General features: G+C 50.5%; 2 protein-coding genes across 2 annotated transcripts; both read right to left on the reverse strand.

Annotated features, from left to right (window-relative positions):
• Positions 1-2,184: 2,184 nt before the first annotated feature.
• COCSUDRAFT_38856 (hypothetical protein) lies at positions 2,185-5,212 on the reverse strand (the record flags this gene model as incomplete). The annotated part of the gene is made up of 5 exons (XM_005651586.1): positions 2,185-2,250; positions 2,576-2,672; positions 2,957-3,186; positions 4,347-4,655; positions 5,090-5,212. 5 exons carry the CDS (start codon positions 5,210-5,212, stop codon positions 2,185-2,187), a joined length of 825 nt encoding a protein of 274 aa, XP_005651643.1.
• A 4,586-nt stretch (positions 5,213-9,798) lies between these two features.
• Positions 9,799-20,081, reverse strand: COCSUDRAFT_38857 (hypothetical protein; the record flags this gene model as incomplete). Its single annotated transcript, XM_005651587.1, has 16 exons — positions 9,799-10,002; positions 10,112-10,264; positions 10,628-10,696; positions 11,032-11,087; positions 11,360-11,474; positions 12,960-13,017; positions 13,254-13,483; positions 13,819-13,971; positions 14,575-14,635; positions 15,044-15,248; positions 17,152-17,270; positions 17,655-17,884; positions 18,251-18,403; positions 19,003-19,237; positions 19,468-19,678; positions 19,919-20,081. The coding sequence occupies 16 exons, from the start codon at positions 20,079-20,081 to the stop codon at positions 9,799-9,801; spliced, it is 2,415 nt and encodes an 804-aa protein (XP_005651644.1).
• Positions 20,082-21,699: the final 1,618 nt, after the last annotated feature.

Below are 21,699 nucleotides of genomic sequence, written 5' to 3' on the forward strand. Positions count from 1 at the left end.
TTGTGTTCTTATTTTTCTCTTTGGCCAGTCTGGCTTCTTCTTTGGGAGTCAGTTCTTGATGGCCTACCACCACTTGAATCGCTAGCGCGGAAAAAACCGAAGAACTTTCTCCAGCTTGTCCGCAGACAAGTCATGATTGAAGACGTGGCGTGCGTGTTGAGGTTGTTCTCAAGTATCATTGCAGCATGTCTAAGGCAGTATCAACCTGCAATGGAGACTTTGCACGGCGCACGGCAGGATTGCACATTAAACCAGCCTCAAGACGCGCAATAAAGCTGAATTGCATGAATGGCGTTGAACTCTACCAAACTGTGTCTTTCAAGGCCAGGGATGTCCTCAGGATGATTCTGAGCACTCGGGATTTGTACCTTTGCAGCATGGCATACCACTGCTCTCTACGCTCCAGCAGAGCTTGTAGGGCAACGCACACAGCCGCAGCAGCGCCTCAGTATCTGCCAGTGTCCCACAGAGAGAAGACAACAGGCAGAACTCCCAGCAGCTGCAGCAAGCCTGTCACATGCGCTGCTTGCTCTGCAATGCGCGTCCAGATGCAGGGATCGCGAAAGCTGGTATTTGGACGCTGGCCTGGCTTCAAGCATGCTGCATCGCACACATGGAAAATATCCGGTGAGCAGATGGCAGAAGCCGGGCACGCACCCCAATCAAGACGCATAGGGAGTCGAAGAGTGCAGTTGAATGTCTGTAGCTGCCCTAAGCACGGTGGCCATTGCACCCTAGGCAGACGCTTGCATCTCATTCCAGCGGAGTTGAATGGGGTCGCTTCTTTTGAGGCATTGCGATGCACGACATTGCTGATAGATACAGCCTGCAAGAGGGGTCTCACCTTCATTATTGCTATGTCTAAATGCGAGGAGGCGAACAAAGGCCCTCACGCTGTCATCCATTCGCAGGAACAAGGGGCACATCTCGTACAAAGAGCAGAGCTGGGCCAGCTTCACTAGGCACTGCAGGTGGCACACAAATCCATTATTCACTTGCACAGGACCAACTTCAGTGCACATCAAGATGCTGGTCAATAGAGGATCGACATGGACATTGTGACTTGAGATCTTGTTTGGGTAAGATCCAAATTGCACTCTGCTTTGCATGCAAGACAGGCAAAAGAATACCTTCAGCAGTAAGTCCTGGTGTACATCCTCCCCTCGAGGGACTTTTTTTTTGCGTTTCCTGACCACCGCCTTATGAGGGCTTCCAGCCGCCTGATCTCTGTCTGTAGCTAACTTGCACCACTGCTGGCACCAATGGCAAATCATCCATTGAGGGATAAAATGACGGTGCTAGCTGCTTTCGCAAAGTGCATAAGAAGAAAACATGTGCATGAGGATTTCAATCCTTCTGTATCGGGCAAAATTCTGGAGGCCAGACAGAATCCTCAGTTTCTTGTCCATACGTGGGATCATCGTCTCATAAAGGAGGCACATATTAAACACCTTCACCAGGCACTGCGGGAGGAACAGTGCCCACACGTTGATGAGGCTGATACAGTTGGTGTCAACCTGGTAGATATAAGCAGTAATACTTGCACAGTTGCCTGACCCATGCACTGATCTGGAGCACCTGTCAGGCTGAGTCTCATTGACGTTTCTATGTGATGATAAAAAAAAGGGCTGCCTCAGTCAGTTTGAGTGCTGTGCGTGCTATGGCAAGAGATGCTACGCAGGTTGTACCTTGCGAGTGGCTGCCTTGTCTGCAGCTGCGCTAGAGCAGGGACGTATTGTATGCAGCAGCTCGAGCACCTCCAATTGCAGCTTTTCACCTGCAATGATCATCTTCATCGCACCACTCCTCCTACCAGGGCTGACGGCCTTTGCCGCGCAGAAGGAACACACAGCCCTAGCAATAGCGAGGGTCCCCTTGTACTTCCCACAGATGGGGGCCCGAGGCCAGTTCATCCCCTGGTTAGGCACGCACAATTATAGTGCAGACAAATGGTTTTCTTACTCCTAGCTTCTTGGCGTGCAAGAGCTCAGCGGTTGTCTTAGTTTATTGGACCAAGAGCAGGTGGATCACCTAATTCCTTTGGTTCCAATGCATCGCAGGAGCTCAGGGAAAGTCATGTTTCCATCACCAACGTGTTGGACTGCCGCCTCCTGCATCGTATGCGGCTGGTGAGGATACGAAGAATGATCAGATGTACAAAGTATCTCCTTCGATAACCAATACTCACAGAACAGCAACGCCCAACGAGTTGTCATTCAGAGCCAAATAAAGCCAAGGGAAGCTGCTGCCCTGTTGGGCAGCACGTGATCGGCCCGTCACACTTTGGTCATCTCAAGACATCCTTTTAGCCATGCAACAATTGCCCATTAGCCCGGTGAACTGTAATCTGCTTTCATGCACTGCATTTGAACTTCATCGCTAATTTTTCCAGTAGGCACCACACGATGCCCTGCTGCTGGGCTTGAACAATAGACAACCAATCTTTTGTTCGGTTTATCCAGAGTGCCCAGGCAAGATCAACAGCAGCCCTCACATCCTATCGCTCCCAAGCATTTATCTAGGCATCCTCTGCTGCTGCTGCTGCTGCTGCGCACTCACCCCTGTGTCCTCTCACCCAGTGCTTCTTCTGGCAGTCCTTGGAGCAGTACTTGACTTGTATGCAGCCCGCACACCGCAGCAGGTCCGCGCACAACTTCTGGCATTTTTGGCACCTGCGTGGCCACGATTTTCAGCTCACTACCAGATTTGTCAGCCTGACAAAACAAGAAGAGTGCTTTCACTATTCACACACACACAAATCAAGAAAGCTCTTGCCTTTTGACACTGGCAGCGGAGAAGCATGATTGGACATTGTTAAGAGCACGCATCATGAAGTCTTGCAAGAGGGCTGCGGATGCCTGCTTCAGTACCGGTCTCTACAGCTGAATCATCCACTCTTGTAGTGCACAGATCTTCGGCACCAGCAGAAACACATGATGTGGCTTTGGAGACTGACCTGACATGAGAAAGCTCCTCCTGAAGCTGCTGATCTGTGAAGGTCGGCATCTCTGTTTCTGCAAAGGCAGGGTCCTGCCTGACAGCATCCCTGAAGCGTGCCGCCACTGCCAGGCTGCGCCAGTAGTCGTCCCTCATTGCAAGGCTTCTGCTCTTTACTGGCGTCCGGCCGCCTGTAACTGGGCAGAGAAATTCTCCCCAGCTGTCTAGCAGAGCCATGTCCTTCCTTGCCTGCCCACCAAACATCCCTAAGTTGAGTGTACTGCTCTTGGACCTTTGTCGGCTTCTTCTGCGGTCTCACCAATTGGTGAGTGCAAGACACTTGCAAGATACTGTAGTACACAGTCTAAACCCTACAAAAAATATTTATTTCTGGCCAAGAAATGAGGAAAACAACCCTATTATCCAAAATATAAAACCTTGAAGCTGCTTTCGAGAAATTCCCGCACCGCCGGGGGTGCGGGCTTTACATTGAGTACTACAATACCGGGTTCTACAGATGAAGGGAAGGCAGACACCCTCAATTCACTAGGAACTTTAGGTGTGCTAATGTTACATGATGCTCGGAGTCGATGCACCCACCTTTTTGACCTCGGCCTGGAATTCTGACACTGTGATGGTGTGGCCTGCATGGCTTCCAATCAGCAGCAGGAGGTGGCAATATGTCCATTGCAGAGTGCTAGCGTGGAGATCGTCTGCAGACTTCAGCCCCGGCAGAAGTGCCTGCAGGTCAGTCGTCATCAGCATTACTAATCTCAACCCTGCCGCAGACAACCCATTTGACATGCATCCTTCCAATGCCCTGCGCGACAATGCATGGCATACAACACATGGTGCACCTGTGGTCAATGAAGCAATGCTCTTGTAAGTGACGTCCATAAGGCATCGATTCGAGAGAAGGAGCCGTTTTCAGGCCTGCTCTTGTTGTTGTGCTTGAGGGAAGATCACCTGCATTGCTATCTGTGGGTTCCGTATGCCTTTCAAACAATAGCTGACAGCATGTTCGCAGAACCAGGGCGCTGCCGGGTCGATCACTGTCATTCTGCGCGCGGTAATGGTCAAGTCCCTCTCAACTCCTGACCCCCTCTGCTGGATTGCTATGGTTTCCAGGGCAACCATAAGGCCATGGCAAATCACTCCCTCCACTTTGTCGGCAGACAATCCTTGCCTGGACACACACAGCACACACTGTTACTCTCGGTGAGGAAATATGGAAAAGCTTTTACTTGAAAGGGAACATCAGAGTCTTTCCAGACGCGTGAAACAGGAACTCTGATAAGGAACTGGTGGCAGGCTCTCTAAGACCAGCATGCGACAGGACTGTCTCCATTGCGCGTAGCACTGCGGCAGATCATGAAAAATGGCAAAAGTGTGTTCCTAAGAAGGCTCACTGTCCGAGCAGGGGCGTTCCATCTGTCTCTGTGGCTGCGGAGTGCTTTTAGGGCCACGAGGGCCACAGGAGCAGCCTTGGAATAGATCTGTTTGTCCAGGAACTGCTGCATGATGGGCAGTGCTGCCAGCAGCTGCAGTGGACTTGTCACAAGCGCTGCCTGCTCTGCAATACGCTCGTCGATTTGCAGATCCTGGTACAGGAGCTCTGGCCTGAGGTAGACTGCAAAAAAGAATGAGAGTTTCGGAGAGGAGACATTCAAGACAACACGCAGAGTGCCCACTTGTTTTATGCAAGGCTGCCAGTCTGTCTGGACGCTGACGCACAGTTCACAGAGATGCCACTCAGTGCTACTCTTCAGGATTTTGAGCTTCCGATAGAACTTTTTTGCAGGGCATCTAGGCAGGAAAGTGCACGGGCACGCAAGTGTGGAAAGCTCACAAATCAAGCGCACACATGCTGAAAGGCTTTGCTTACCCCGTGAACTGCTTGATGCCTTCGTGTCAATGAACACCATCAGCCGAGTTCCAGCATTGATCCTTGGGTAGATTGTATTGTATAGAATGCAGACTCTTGCCAATTTGCTAAGACACTGCGGAAGCCACAAGTGACTCAGCATCAGATCCTGGGTCAATTATCAAGACTCGTGTGCATCTTCTTGACAAGGGTGGATCGTTGATATGTTGTAGGAGCACTGCACGTGACAACTGGCTATGTTGCATGTTTTTCATGGCTGTGTCTCACCTTCATCAGATCCTCATCGGTAACATGATCAGGTTGCAGGAGTTTGATGATCTCCATCTGCAGCTGCTCGCCTTCAATGACCGCCTTCATTGCACTGCTGCGCTCGTCCGAGCTGACGGCCATTGCAGCGCAGTACGAGCAGGCTTTTCGGCCTTCTATGGTGTCGAAAGTCTCACAGACATGGGTGGCAATGCCGTCCGGCCCTGTTGCACACGCACAACTCAAATATCTACAGCAGTAGATACTGGAGTCAACTACAGCTGCAGGCTGGAACCAGGGACGATAAAGCTTGCATTGGGGAGGCAAATCGTAACCCCACGCAATATAGTGGTCTATAAGTAAGTACCGAAGATATCATCAGGTGTGAAAACACCCCCAGGTGTGACGATAAAAGCCGCCATGCTTCCGCTGAAGCTCTACTTCTCTTGATCGACTTTCCTTTGTCGCCCTGCAAACTTGATGTGCCAGGCAGATAGAATTCACCTTTTAGTTTGCTTGATAAAAAACTTGCTTCTCACGAGCTTGCTTTTCAAGGCATCGTAATGTCCACGTCCTTGAGGCTTCCAAGAAGGAGCTGCCCGGGCTGCCCATTCGGGCTGCAGCTTCCCTGGCTTCCCACACCTTGCAAGTCTCATCACATCCACTTTCCTGTTAATTTCACATAATTGGTGCTTACTGCACCCATCAGCCTGTAACTTGGAAACACGGTTCTGTGAGAATTCGCAGAAACTCTTCCCATATGGGCGCTGGCATGCGACGCCTGTGAGCTGCTTTTGATTGCTATACTGTCCATCTTCAAGCCTAAAGTCCCACCTCATCTGCTTTGCTCTCCCAACTGTTTTGAACACTGGACATGCATGTAGCAGTGCTTTCTACGGTACTCTACTGCAGCCAAAAAACATCGTGCTTGCGCTTGACATGCACTGCAGCTCAAATACCACCTCAGTAATTTTTGACATTGCACGTTTGGTGACCCTGCGAATACCAACCATTACATGGTCATCCAGTGGTCATTGTTTACAAGCAAACTGAGCAGAAATCATCAACTTGAAGCTGCAGTGCACCCCCAGTGGAAGGGAGGATCTTTGGCGTCCTTTGAATCTGAGCCTGGCGCGCACACAGCTTACATATACCTGCAGCTTGTGGCTCAGCTCTTGGCATCCATTTCCAATCATTTGGATTTACAAGAAGTATACTGTGGCAATATTTTCAAACAGGATGCTCAAGCATCGTGCACAGATCTCCTCATTTTTCTCGCTGCTGCACACTCTCTCCTGCGCTTGGCCACCCAGAGCATTTTCTGGCAGTCCCTGGAGCAGTACTCGGCATAATGCATCCCATGCACAGCTGCAGCTTGTCGTTGAGTTCTAGGCAATTCTGGCACCTGCGCAGTCATTTAAAGGAGTTGCTCTTTAGTACAGAGCTCGGCAACCCCAGCATGGCAAGGCTTATGCATGGCCTAGTCATTGGCATGCACCTGTGATTCTTCTATCTGCCACACCAAATAGATCTGTTTCTCAAAGAAAGGCCAACAGGCTGGGTCCATGCACACGTCTTTCTGTATGCAGAGTTTTCTATCGGATTGAATTGCTTGAGGGTCCGAAGGATAAGTCATCCTCAGCTACTAGATTTGTTCAGTGCAGTTGGGAAAGGCAGGATACCCGACATGTCTGAGATATTCGTTAAGCAGCTGCTCTGTGAAGGGGAGGAGTTTATGGTGTGCAAACGCACAGTCCTTCTGGAGAAATACTTTGAAGCGCGCAGTCACTCCCAGGCTGCACCAGTGCTCCTCCTTGAATGCAATACCCTTGCTCTGCAGGGGTGTCCAGCCGCCTGTCTCTGGGAGACAGAACTCCCCCAGCTGTCCATCCGCGCCTTGCTCCTCCTTGCCTGCAGACCCCTCACATTCGTTGCCTCTTATTTGCGTCCATAGCCCTCAGCGTGGGCTCCTCACCGTCACCTCATGCATGCTGTCATTTATTGCAAACAGCTGACTGCGGAGCCACGCTGCTTCAAGACCGCATCACTGTGGCAACATTCGTTCATGTGAGATTATAAAGGGACAGTTTCCAAGTGAGAAACTCACCTTTCTCACTTGCGCCAGGTAGCTGAATACTGTCACTGTGTGGTCTTTTCGGCTTCCATTCAGCAGCATGAGCTGGCAGTATGCCCATCGCAGATGGCAGGCAAAGATGCCATTTTTCTCCTTTTCGGCTGCCTCGAGCCCTGGCAGAATGGCCTGTAATTCCCATCTTTCAAATCCATTCTCATCCCTTGTAACGCACTTAGGCGAATCTCGAGATTTTTAAACATGTGATGTATTGCAGCGTTGCCCCTTGCACTATGCGGCAACACATGGCACGGCAAGGCCCAAGAAACAGGGCACAACACAACATAGCATACAGCACAGTCAAATGGACTTGGGGGCGAACGGCGCATGTTTCCAGTCGAGGAATGCAGCATCACCTTCATTGCCGCCCAGGGATCATGCATGCCAGTGTAAGTATAATCTGCAGCAGCTAAGCAGACCCAGCGCGCTGTGGGGTGCATTTCCCTCACTCTTCGCAAGCTTTTGGTCCGGTCAAAGGTCGCTCGGGAGAGTTCTTGTGGAGTCAGATCGTGCTGTCCTCCCAGCGCCGACAAAGCACTGATCAGCCCACACTGCAGCAATTCCTCCACCTTCTCCAGAGGCAGTCTATGCCTGAGCACACATGATGTTTCTGAGCGTCTGTGCAAAAAAACTTACGGATCTGCTTCATTTGTCGGCGAAGCGTTGCAGCAAGATGTGGCTTCACCACCTGTGTTGCCAGCTTTAATTTGCTGCAGCAGGATTACAAATTCAGGTGGTGAAGAGCATCACCTCCAATGATATCTGAACCATTTATGCGGAGGTTGATGAGCCTGCTGACGTCTTTGATCATCCTGGCCCATGGGACGTAGGGAATCGTAGAGGAGGTACAGTTTTGTCAGATTTGCCAGGCACTGCAGGCATCAAGACGGGCGCCAGACGTCAGCTGAAGAAGACAGGTTTTGCACAAGACCTTAAAAACGGTGATTACCTGCTTGTTTCCGGTATTGCTTCTTCAGCACAACACTCTGATACTCAATCTGACAAGGAGATACCTTAGTGGTAGTTTCTGGAGTGGCCAACGATGGTGGCAGCAGCAAATCAAAGTTCTCCAATTATGACTGTTTTCATTGAACCGCTTCTCTTTGCAGGGCTCACGGCCTTTGCCGTGCAGCACGAACACATCTCACGAGATGATCCATCGCTTTTGCTCCTACAGACGTGAAGATCCATCCCTGTAGGGGCAGCACAAGTGCTACAGGAGATCTCGGTCGAGACCAGGCAGTAATTATGAGGTCTGTCAAGACATAGGGTAACGCTTGAAACAAACCGGGGCGAGTTCTATGGAAGTAAAAAAATGCTTCAGCCGGCTTTGACGGATTCTAGCGCCTTCAGCTGAGTATGAACCCAGAAGCTACACAGGGTGTGGTGAACCTGTATCCTATGATGCGTTCTCGTCTTGATCAACGCAGCTCAGCAGAATCTGACATGTAGAACGGCTTTGGGACAGTCATCCAACGATCGGAGATTATCAAAAGAGCTTTGTGTGTTCAGAGAACCATCTGTCTCTGGGCTGCCCGATTGGGCAGCGGGCTCCCCCACCTCTGTGGGGAATTACGTCCTTGAAAAGTTGATTGGGTGCATCAGAGTCTCGTCAAAGTTCATAGTGGTACTGCCATTTTCGCCAGTGGTCCAGGCCATGAGCCTCATGTGCACATCCAGTCCAGCATAGTGCATGTCTTTTGAGGAAATCTTCAAGAAGGCAGACTTCCATCTTTGCCGAAGAGAAATTACATTGAAAGTTTAAGCTGCTGTGGATGCTTCTGGCCTGTCACAGCCCTGATGTTGCTGTGAAAGTTGCTGAGTACGCCAAATGACAATGTGAACACTCTCAGACGTTTCTGGCTACACTGCCGTATGTCCCACCGCCAATGTTACATAGTCTTCACACATAACTAACAATTACAGTGTCTCTTGTCGAGGTGCTGAATCCATGCAACCAGCTCAGTGAGCTGGTCTTACTCACTCTTGACATGCTCAGAGACCCCGGCACTTACAACTTTCACACAGTGAACTGCTGCCACAAGCCTTTCACAAGCCACACATCTTTCTCATGTTGCCCCTGCTGCAGTGCACTCCTGCTTGTGCCCGCCCACCCAGTGCTTCTTCTGGCAGGCAGCAGAGCAGTACTTGACCTGCTTGCATCCAGCACACCACAGCAGGCTGTCGCTCAGCTCCTTGCACTGAAAGCACCTGCAAATCAAAGCAGTTCAGCCTGTAGAAGTCTCTTAAAAGCTGGCTTACATTTCAGGGGAGCAACTCCTTAATGGCATGTGTCACAAATTACCAGTGCATGCAGAGCCGGCTCTTGGGCAGAACATCCAGGATTTCAAGCTGACTAGCAGTCATCAGCTGGGTGAGATTCTTATAACATGTGCTTCAGTTTGGTGGGTGGCATGCTCACAAAGAGGGCACCACTAGTCGCTGTCCATATATACAAGAGGCACATAGACATCTCATCCAGATCACGGATGGCAGTGTATAGGCTGAACACGTCAAGCTGCTGCTGCCCACGCACTTTGACAAGCACTGCAGGCATCATGTGGTGAGTTCACCTGACATGCATGCGCTCCTGCTCAAGCTACTGCTGTGTGAAGGCTGGGAGCTGGGTGTCTGCAAAGGCAGGGTCGCGCTTGATGGCGTCCTTGAAGTGCGCAGCTATTCCCAGGGTGCACCAGAAGTCCAATGGCGATGCCAGGGGGATGCTCGGCACTGGTGTGTAGCCTCCGGAGTTCTTGCAGCGGAACTCGCCCCAGCTGTCCAGATGCGCCTTGACCTTTTTTGCCTGACAACAAAAGGAACAAAGTCACTGTACTCAGGGAAAATGCAGCATCTTTTGGCACCAACATGTTTGAATCTACTGGGGTTCATAAAAGGCAGATCATAGCACATACCTTCTTGACATGCTTCAGGAAGTCAGACACTGTGATGACCTGATCTGGGCGGCTGCCAGTCAGCAGCATCATGTGGCAGTACATCCACTGCAGTGGGCAGGCCTTCAGGTCATCCTTCTGCTCCTCAGCTGCCTTCAGCCCTGGCAGCAGTTTCTGCAGACGCAACAGCTCACATATATTTATGCAGTGGCCCCTGCCTTTCAATGCCTCTCACTGACAGCAAGTGAAGTCTGCTTGTCCTGCCTCTGTGACACGTGCGGATGTGATGCTTCACTGATGATTCCTGAAGGACATCGAGCAGCAACCTGCCCACAAACAGGATTGATGTGGTGATCAGGGTCATGGCACCTGCATGGATTGGTGGGGGTCCTGATTGGCGCCCCACTCAAAGAGCGCTGCTGATGCGCACACCCAGGATGCTTTGGGATTGACTTCCTTCATTCTGACCATGGCAAGGACGTGGGCTTTGTAGCGTGAGACCCTATTATGGCCGGTCAAATCAGGATCCTCTCTCACCATTTGCATGGTCACATCCACAGCAATGCGGAAGAGACTTCCTCCACTTTGTCTGCAGACCAGCCATGCCTGCACATGCATCCCACGGCACAAGTGCATGCCTGGCATCAACAGGCAACGCAGTGCGTTGTGTGTGCTCCATGTCTTTGCGGAATGCAAGCTGCGGCTTTGCACTGCGTGTTCAACGGATAACTGAGAGCCGGGAAGCAACCATACTGGGTCAACCAAGATCCTTCGTTCAAAAGAGGTCCTTACCCTTTCAGAATGGCATCCCAATGCTCTCGTCGATCCTTCAATGCCTCTAGGGCAATAGTGGTGAATAAAAATGCTTCGCAGCATTCTTTGGATTGTACTGAAGACCAGACCATGAGCAGACCTCCAAGCAGCTTGAACAAGGTTGTCACTTTCTTTGCTTGCCTGTAGATGTCAGGGAGCTCCCGGCCTGATGGCAAGGTGTATTCTGCACAATGAAATAGGCTATCAGACATCAAGAATTTTGAAATGCAGCTTTTCTCCTGCTGCAAAACAGGGCATGCTTCAACATTGAGTAGGCGTCACTGGCTAGGAGTTGCCGTTGCAGTTATCATGTGCACAAACATTCCAATATTTTATGTTGCAAGAAATCAAATTAAAGCCAAGACTCCGTCCGCAGACGCAAACATGCAAAAGCGCCATTAATGCAGATCGTGTTCACCTGAAGTTTCCTATGCAGGGGCTGGGAGCTGCACTTACCAGTATGGATGAATGGAGATTTTGAAAGGCTGTCAAGGAAAGCTTTGGTCTCCTCGTCAAGTCTCGGGAATATGGTTTCAAACATGTGGCACAGTTGAAACAGCTTGACCAGGCACTGCAGGCAGCAAACATCTCTGTCAGAAATTAGCTTCTGGATATATTTAGCAAGCTTGGTGAGTTACTAGCGCATTCCAAGATCATGATCCGTACTAGGCCAATTAAGAGGAATCGATTGTTGAGTGTGGGGTGGGATGATCTTACGACCAAGTCCATTTTTTGAGCAGCTGGGAATCCCTACTTTCACCATGGTTTCCTCGTCTTCCTTCTTGATTAGTAGCGTTTCTCGTCCTTCAATCCAGTGGATCATTGTCTTGTGCAGCTTTTTGATCTCGATCTGGAGCTGCTCGCCCGCTATGACTGCTTTCATCGTGCCGCTTTGCTTGGAAGGGTCAACAGCTATTGCAGCGCAGAAGGAGCACAAATCTCGTGACTCTCCACCCTCATGCCTGACACAAGTCCCGCAAGCGTGGCCATCCATACCTGGCAAGGTGGCACACAATCACTTGAGTCTCAAGCAAGAAGGACGGACCCAGAACGCACACTAGCGAACACATATGCGTGATCGTCACTTTTTAACACTGAGGATGAGTTTGATCTCTCGATCCACATTTGCTTAGCGGGCTTCTGGGTCGCAGACGCACTGTCAAGCCTGAGACTTCAGACAAATGACTTCCTTGGAAAGCTCTTGTGCCGAGGTCCTTTCGTGTATCGGCCGTAGGTGGAAAGATCTCGACTCACACTGACATGAGTGAATTCACCGTGAAGATCGTTTTGCTTTATCTAGCTCCCAGTTTGCATTGTTTTTTCCGGTTCATCCCAAGGGAGAGCTTGCCAACGTTGGCTGCCCAACCGGGCAGCGGGGGGTTCCTTTTCCAATCCGTCATAAAGACTCTATAGTAATCTACAGAACGGCGATGCCTGAGTTACAGTGCCAGACTGTACGCCACTTTAGGGTACCACTCAGCCACTGCTCGGGGCGCAAAAGGTCTCCTAAGAATTAATGGTCTATTGGTGCCTTCTGTGCGCATTCTTGAGTGCTGGACACATGTGGGATTATTCCTGGGCAACGATAGCTTGCATGATTTGCAATTCCCTGAAGTAATTACAAAGAATGCTTTGCGACCGGGGTGACAATCATGGCCATTCTGAGGATCACTAATGAGGGGCTACAATTAATGTTACTCGGGCACCGTGTGACTGCTGCACGCTACCAGTGGTTTGCCCCACTGCCTGATCTAGATCTCTATTTGCTCGAGCGTGTGCTGCCACTGTGTGTGGACCCTTTCACCAAGTTCCAGATGAAGAACCTCTGCACCTGCCAGAACACACACCAGGTCCAAGTTGCAGACAAGGCTGAGATCTGCTCAGGTGCCTTGCTCTACAATTTCTTGAAGTCGCCTCACCCTCAAGCTAAAGCAAGCCTTTCTCAGACTAAGCTTCTGTCATCCTGTGGCCTCTAATTTGATGCTGCTGCTGCACACTCATTCTTGTGGCCCCTCTTCCAGTGCTTCTTCTGGCAGGCAGCAGAGCAGTACTTGACCTGCAGGCATCCAGCACACCACAGCAGCTTCTCGTGCAGCTCCTGGCACGCGCAGCACCTGCGATAAGACGCTTCTGACCATCAGCCATATTGGCATGGCGTACAGAATAGAGATGCTTCATACAGGCAAAAGCAGTGCCGCACAGCATAACTTCCACCAGAGATCCCGTGCATATCAAAATGGAGTACTTGCACAAACACGTCTGCCCTGCTTTGGTGTTTTTGCTTTGTAAAATTCCTTCTGTGTGCCTGTACCATTCCAGCGCAAGTGCGCCCATCATAAGAGCTGCTCACCTAAGACGCACACGCTCCTGATCAAGCTGTTCTTCTGTGAAGGCCGGGAGCTCTGTGTCTGCAAAGGCTGGGTCGCGCTTGATGGCTTCCTTGAAGCGCGCGGCCACTCCCTGGCTGCGCCAGAAGCTCCTCTCCCCGGCCAAGGTTTTGCCACGTACTGGCGTCCAGCCGCCAGTGTTTGGGCAGTGGAACTCTCCCCAGCTGTCCAGCCGCGCCTTGGTCTTGTTTGCCTGTTGGAAACCAGAACCATTTATTATTGTTATTCTTATTATCATTACAAGAATTTCCTGCCAACAGGCAAGATGCGTCCTGCAGGCAAGCTGCAGTTCAAGGCTGCCACAATCCTGCCCCTCGCCAGACTCGCAATATCCTAATAAGACCCAATCAAGCGTGCGGACGGTGCTCCGTACTTATACCGGCCCTTGCCAGCTGGGGCCAGAACCATTTGCTGTTACGTGTTGTACCTTCTGGGAGATACACCTCCACTTCAAGATAATTAAAAAAAATCTTGTGAGTTTGACACTGATGTCCGCTACTTACAGTCTGAGGTGCAAGCAGGACCCACCTTCTTGACATACTCCATGAAGTCAGACACTGTGATGGTATGCCCACAGCGGCTCCCAGTCAGAAGCATCATGTGGCAGTACATCCACTGCAGCGGGCAGGCCTTGAGGTCATCCTTCTGCTCCTCTGCAAATCTCAGTCCAGGCACCAAGTCCTGTGCAATTGCCATGTTGTTCTTTACTGTCCTTGGCAATCACGCCTCAGAAAATGGGAACACCCACTGAACTTGCACTCATTCCCGTCAAGAAATACATTTTTGGAGTCATATGTGACTGTCCTTGTTTTCCTGCTGGAACACTGTACTTTTATTATTAGTATTATTATTGCACGCACTTCCTGCCAAGAGGCAAGGTGTGTCCTGCAGACAAGCAGTCAAAGGCTGCCTTATCGGACGCGACAGATCCAAGCAAGATCCAATCAACCGTGGGCACTGTGTACAGTATGTTTACCGCCCCCTGCCTGCCTGGGCCAACTTATATTATTTACCACTGAGAAATGCTGTGGTGTAGTCATATGGGACTGTCCGTGCTTTCTCGCCGCAATATTGTACACTGCATATCAATGCGGCTTGGCCAGGACGGGATTATCACCTGCATGGCTTTGGATGAGTCCTCCTCGAAACTGTGCTGGGCAGTCCATGCGGCGACCCACGGCGCTGACTCATTCAGCGTTTTTGCACCAGCTATGTTGAACTTCTGTTGGAAGGCCATCGCCCACTTATCATCGTCGTTGTCGAGCTTTCTGTCAGCTGGTGCACCACTGCTGCATTCACCGCGATGCGACAGACTTCCTCCACAATATCAGCAGACAGGTCGTACCTGTACAAGCACAGCAAGTAAAAATAATCATAAGCTTATATCAGCTCTCAGGGCTAAATGCGTTGCAGCAACCTCTCCAAAACTCCACTCCAGCCTTCCCTGTTCTGGCACTTTTTCCACCAACTGCACGCCAATCAAGTGGAGTCCGGGTCCTCCCTAATGCAATCATTCCGGGCACAGCCTATCTATTTTTGATACAAATATAAGAAAATCTTTAGTGCAGGGGAAATTTCTGCTCCGCTTTTGCATTGCGTGTTTCACGCTGTTAAGCCCCATGCATGCAAGAAACCTGCACCGTTGTTCGCTTGTACCTGACTTCTGTATCTGACTGCTGGCATCAGACAAACAAAGTAGACCTTGTGGGCTCAGATATTCTCGAGTTGGTCATAAGATGCAAAAAGAACGTACTGTTCCAGCATGGCATCCCATGGCCTTGGGCCGTTTTCCAGGGCTTCCAGGGCAACAAGAGCCACAGCATTAGCATCCCAAGCGTTGCCGCAGTCCAGGTAGAGCCAGACAGAGGGAAGGACTCCGAGCAGCCGCAGTAGGGTCGTCACCTGCTGTGCCCGCCTGCAGATGCTGTCTTGGTGGGCCCAGTCTGCCAGATTGTACACTGCAGCGAACATGTAGCTACAAGTCAAGGACTATTTTTACTTACTCTTAATTTATCGGTACACGCTTATCCTGCCAGAAGGCAAGGTGCGTCCTGCAGACAAGCTGCAGTTCAACCCATCAAGAATCAGTTCAACCAATTGCTGGTATGCACGGCAATGACAAGGAAAGCATGCAGTCCAATTCTGCACCCTGCAGGTTCCCAGAAGTGCAGGTTCCCATATGGCCCTGATGTAAGGAGTGAGACACATTGCTCATAACACACCAGTGCTCACCACACGGGGAATTTTCATGGGGGATGTTGACCACCAGGGGTCTTAATGATGGTTAGCTTGCTGGGGGAAAGTGCCCACCTGCTCGAAGAGTTGAGATCCTTGCAAGAGAGGACAGGAAGGCTCTGGTATCGCGGTCAAGCCTTGGGTGAATGCCTTCATACATGTAGCAGAGCTTGGTGAGATTCACCAGGCACTGCAGCCAGCACATGCAGCTGTTAAGGATCAGTGTTTGGAGACTGCTGTCTTCGGACATTTGAACTAGATCTATTGTGCCCAGATAGTCTTGAGTAAGTCTCAAAATGATAAAGACAGTTGCAAAAATCTTCGAACCCCACCTTCACCACACTGACTTCATCTCCTTGGGCAAGTTCTAACGTGAAGCCTGTCGGGTCTGTCGATCCCTCCATTGGGCCTATTTTGCTCTGAAGCGCCTTGATCTCGGACTGCAGCTGCTCGCCCTGTATGACGACCTTCATTGTGCCGCTTCGCTTCATGGGCTCCGTTGCTTTCGCGGCGCAGAAGGAACACAGGTCTCGTGCAGGGGCATGCGTATGGCAGGCAGAAGCCCCGCAGATATGGCCATTCATCCCTGGGGCGATTGAAAGCGGCACAAAGTTGTTAAGAAGCATATGAAGTAAAGCACTAGCCCGACATATTTGCAGTACACCCAGGATATGTATGCGGATATCTAAATTTTTTGCGCGGATCACGGGAAGTCGTACTGTCAATCTCAGCTGGAATTTGAGGCGTTGTAAAGGAAGACACTATCGAGACTTTCAAGGCTGTATAAGGTTGCAGTGGCTCTGATGATCGCGTGTCCTATGGCACACCAAAGCAGTTCGAACCTGGATCTAAGATGATGGTATCCTCTGCCACGGGAACTTTGAATTGAGTGGGCCAGCAGCCAGTCTGCGGTGATTTTGTGTTCACCAAGGGAGGGGACCAACCCACGGCGGGCCGCCCAATTGGGCAGTAATAGCCCCATTTCAGAGAGCCTTCAAATCAAGTCCAAGGCATCTCAATATCCAGCAATTTGATGATCCCATATGTAAGCAAGCCAACTGCATGTTTCTCTGCATGCTGGAGGAATCTCATGGGAATTTCATGTGCGGAAGGGGAAATCGTGAAATGCCTCAGTCATTTCCAAGTGCTCTAGCACAACATAGCAGACACAACGCTGTTGTGTCCTTTAGAGGGTTGCGCTGCATATTGTTGTGATGTTTATGACATGTTCCATCATATGCTGATGCCATTATCCCGTTGCTGAGTTCCGGCAAGTTCAGAACCAATAGCTGCTCACAAATATACGAGGTTCTGCTGCCCTTCTGTATTAGAGTTTCTACCAACGTCGGTGACACTTTCCGGCTGCCCTACAACATTCTGATGACCTTGCAAACAACCCAAAGATGCCTGCCTCTCCACTGGAACATTTGGTTTGCTGCACGAGCTGTTCACAGTATCATACCACTTGAAACCATTGAAAGTGACCAATGATTGAGTCATCGCGCTCTTAAATTTTGGCATTCCCTCCAGAGGGTGAGCATGTCCAACTCTAAGCTGACTCTCCCTCATCTCCCACATCTTCTTCCTAAGATATAATTCGCGGCAGCTCGATTGAAGCCTCCTTACACTCCATCTTGTGCTGCTTCTTCCAGTGCTTCTTCTGGCACTCTTTGGAGCAGTACTTGGCCTGCTGGCAAGAGGCACACAGCAGCAGCCTGTCGCTCTCCTCCTGGCAGCTGAAGCACCTGCATGGCAGCACTTCCCCACCTGAAGCACATTTGCATGGAGCACCATGCACAGTAGTAAAGCCCAACATCACAGACTCGTTATTCACAGCAGGTTCTTTAACACCTTACTTGACAATGGCGTCCGCTGTACGTCTGCATGCATCTTTGTTATGACTGCAAAGCTTTGGAGGGAAATATGCGCTGCAGCAACCTCTCACTTATCTACTCCAGCCTTTTCTGTGTTGGCACTTTCCCCACAAATGGCATTCAATACCATTAGATCCGGGTTGCCCCTAAATCATTCATTCCAAAATTTGGCGGGTCTGCATGCATATTATGCTTAAGAATTTATGCATAGAATGCTAAGAATATTACAAATAGTATGCTAAGCTGCAGGCCCACCTGATATGGTTGCGCTCCTTGTCCAGCTGTTCCTCGGTGAAGGCCGGCAGCAGGGTGTCTGCAAAGGCTGGGTCATTTCTGATGGCTTCCCTGAATCGTGCTGCTGCTCCCAGGGTGCACCAGTACTCCTCCTCTGAGGCAAGCATTGACTTGGGCAGTGGCAGCCATCCTGGGGGGCACTCGCAAAGGTACTCTCCCCAGCTGTCCAGCCGCGCCTTGGCCTTCCTCGCCTGCAGGCCATGAGAGTTGGAGAGTATCCTAGTAGAAGGATCAGGGAGAAAAGGCAGGCCTGTCAAACCCTGGAATGTTGCGTTGGGGAGGAGTTGGACTCCATTGGACAGACACGTTATTGGTGGAGACAAGACAGGGAAGGCTGGACAGGAATTGTTGAGAGGCTGCTGCAACGCATCTAGCCCTGAGGGCTGGTATAAACGTGTACCAGTATTTGATCATATCCCTTGTAAACTATTGGACTGCCCCAAGACATTCCTGACTGGAGATCAATTAATGCCTTGAAACGTTATAGGCAAGACTGTGGGCAGAGTCCAGATGCCAATGTGGCACGTCAGCAGAATGACGGAACATGGGAAGCTTACCTTCTTGACATGGGCCAGGAATTCAGAGACTGTGACGGTGTGGCCTGGGCGGCTGCCAGCCAGCAGCATGAATCTGGAGTACATCCAGTGCAGCGAGTTGGCCTTGAAGTCATCTTTCTCCTCCTCTGCTGCTTTCATTCCTGGTTCGACTTCCTGCAGGAACGCCACCATTCACCATCATCATGTAAGTATTAATTAGCTCTCTTTTTGCCAAAAGGCAAGATGCGTCCTGCAGGCAAGCTGCAGTCAAAGGCTGTCACAATCCTTCCACTTTGTTGGATGCTCTGTCTGCCAAAAGGCAGCATGCGTCCTGCAGGCAAGATGCAGGTAAAGGCTGCCACAATCCTACTCCTGGTCAGACTCGCCAGATCCAAGTAAGACCCAATCAACCGTAGGCACGGTGCTCAGTATCTAAATCAGTCCCCAACAGGGTCATTATGCATGCTACCAGCCTAACAGGCACTCTTCTCTTCTGCGCCCAAGACGAAGAAGCCAGCATGCACATCTGACATTTTGGTCTGCTGAGTGGACAACTTTTGCATGCGAAGTGACCACATGAGCATTCTCAAAGGTAACGTTTGAAGTGCCAATCAGCTGCATGCATGATGTCCCTTTTGATGTGATTGGGAAAAGCTGCACTCTCATATTTGCAATTAAAGAGGTCCTGCAAAGTGCAGGTAGACAGCATGTTCAGGGCGCAGTAATTATATCCCATTGCTGATTCAATGCCTCAATTTTGGGCAGTGACTCACCCGCATGGCCTGCAGAGGATCTTCATTGACAGCCCACTGGTGCCAGCCCAGATCATGGCAGCTCCAGGCTGCGGTTGGGTTCAACTCCTTCATGCTGTCCATGTTCTTGACCTTCTCGACTGCCATTGCATGGGTGCTGTCAGAGTTCAGGTCCGCCCAGCGGAAGAGCCCTTCAAGGGCTTGTTTCATGGATAGCCGGAACACCTCCTCCACTTTGTCCGCAGACAAGTCTTGCCTGCAAGGACACGGCACATGCATGTGAGCTTCTGCTACTTGCATGAGCAACAACACATGCCAGCTTTGCCCTGTGGCTTTGCCATGTCAATGATTACAGTTCTGCATGCACCACACTGTCTTATTTGTCATGCATGGCAGGCACAGTCCTGATTAAGAAAGCATGCATTACGCTGTACTCAGCAGAGGTGTAGGATGCTGCATGCATGCGGGACAGACAAGGCGACCTACTCCTGCAGCTTTTCATCCCACTTGCTGCGGCGTTCCTTCAGCGATGTCAGACCAATGGCAAGCATGGAGGCGGCTCCCCCGAAGTTCATGTGCCCCACAAAGAGATACACAACCGGCAGAATCCCCAGCAACTTGCGCAGATTTGTCAGGCGCGCTGCCTCCTCCACAATGTAGTCTTGGCCATCTCCGTAATGGTCTGGACTCTGGAAATCTACGCACACAAGATGTTGCCAAGTGAAGTGCACTTGTCTGAGCCTAAGCGAACCATGCGCAGGCTTTTGACACGTGCATGCATGCATGATGGGTACACTTGCTGACAGGCACCCTCATCAAGTGTCAGCAGCGTCTGTGGGCACAAGTATCTTAGGCACGGCTCTCATGCAGTTTCACAGCCTGCTGCTTGAGATAGAGAAAGTACTAAGTGGCTTGTGTCCAGAAGAGACTGCCCTACCTCGCTCGGCGATCATGGTCATTCCCAGCATGCCGAAGAAGGTCCGCACATCGTCGTCAATATCTGGGGATATGGTATCCAGCATGTGAAAGATCTTGAAGAAGATAGCCAGGCACTGCAGGCAACAAGCGAATCCTTTCAGGGCTAAGCTGGACAAATGCATGCCATCAAGAAGTTCAGACCACTTCTCAGGCTGGTAGGGTTCAGCAAGAGGACTTCACCTTCGTTTCGTTTTCTTCAGATTCATGATTCTCTTCTGTGCCATCGCTTTTCAGGAACTCTTTGATCTCGAGCTGCAGCTGCTCGACTTCTATGACGGTCTTCATTGTGCCGCTGCGCTTTTCAGGGCTGACACGCATTGCGGCACAGAAGGAGCAGAAATCCCTTCGAAGGGGTATTAATATTCTCTCATGTTTGCGCCTACCACCACGAGGGCCTCTACAGATATGGCCTTCCATTCCTGACTGAGCAAAACACATACGAAGACTCAACATATCGTGCAGCAAGCCGCCGGCAACCCAAATTGGCACTGCTGTTCATAACGAAAACGCATTGCAGAGTCTCGTGGACAAACTCGTGGTCCCCCTTGTGCTACTTCCGTGGCCTCCTGATGTGGGGTATGCTGATCACAAGAACATCGTTCCAAGGGTCTCTGCGAGACGACGACAAAGGACTTTCAGGACACTCGAGTCTCAGTACTTGCACCTTGTGTCAAAGACGAAGCCTAACGATCTCGTTGTAAGCTATTCACCCACAAATTATAGCTGACAGAAGATGTAGACAAGTGGGAGCGCCCGTGGGCGGGCACAAGGTCATACGCGAACTCCCCTCCAAAGACCATTCACATTACGCAATGGGCATTCTACACATTCTCACGATCCACTACAGTTCCGATATGTACTCATATCTCAGTTCTCAGCACTCCTGATGTTCACAGAAGTCGCAAGCCCGTAAAGCCAATCGCCAGGGAGATATTTAGAGATAATCTAGGGCCAAAAACGGGGCAATCACCCGGAAAGGCCTCTAAACTGCGCCTCGCGTTCCGTTTATGTGCTGTGGCCGCCTCACGAGCAGCCACATGGCATAGGGAAGGGGCAAAAGATAGAGATAATCCGTACCAGGTTGACCGATCGTAAAGGACATTCGCCTTATGGCGAATGACCAAAAACACGCGTTTGAGATCGAGAGCTGCGTGATGGGTGCTGATGTGGTCTCCTCCAAAAACGTGCTGCCCAAGGAGGTTGCCCGAATTGGCAGCTCCATCTTGACATCCTTCTTCGCATGTGGAAGTTCCTGCTTCTTTCTTAGAATATCAGGATATTTCAAATGTATGAAGGGTCAAAATCTTCATTTTCTTTTCCTGTAGCCTCCCAGCACCTTCACCGGTGCACCGGATAATGCCGTCGCCGCACATGAATGGGACAGCATGAGAACGTTTCGAAGGAGCCAAAGACATGCAGGTGCTTTTACCTAGACTGTGCCGCTGCTCTGTCTCTGTCAGCAATCAAGAAGCTAAAGCAAACTCTTTTATGTGCACGAATACAGGTGCAAAATGATGGCAACGCCAAAATGCCTAATGGGAATGCTGTTTCTAAAGTTTACTGCGGTACCAGGTTTTGAGCAGTCCTGATGCCCACAGGGCAATATACATGCAATTTCCGACCTGCTTGCTTTCCATGTAGGTGTAGCGGGCCAATACACATGTGCGGATCTTTACAGGAAGTTTCACTGTTCCTGAATGTTGTGCAAATGCGCATCTGACCCTTTCAGATCTGCAAATA

The sequence above is a fragment of the Coccomyxa subellipsoidea genome (genome assembly GCF_000258705.1).
Source record: "Coccomyxa subellipsoidea C-169, whole genome shotgun sequence".
NCBI classification, from domain to species: Eukaryota; Viridiplantae; Chlorophyta; class Trebouxiophyceae; family Coccomyxaceae; genus Coccomyxa; species Coccomyxa subellipsoidea.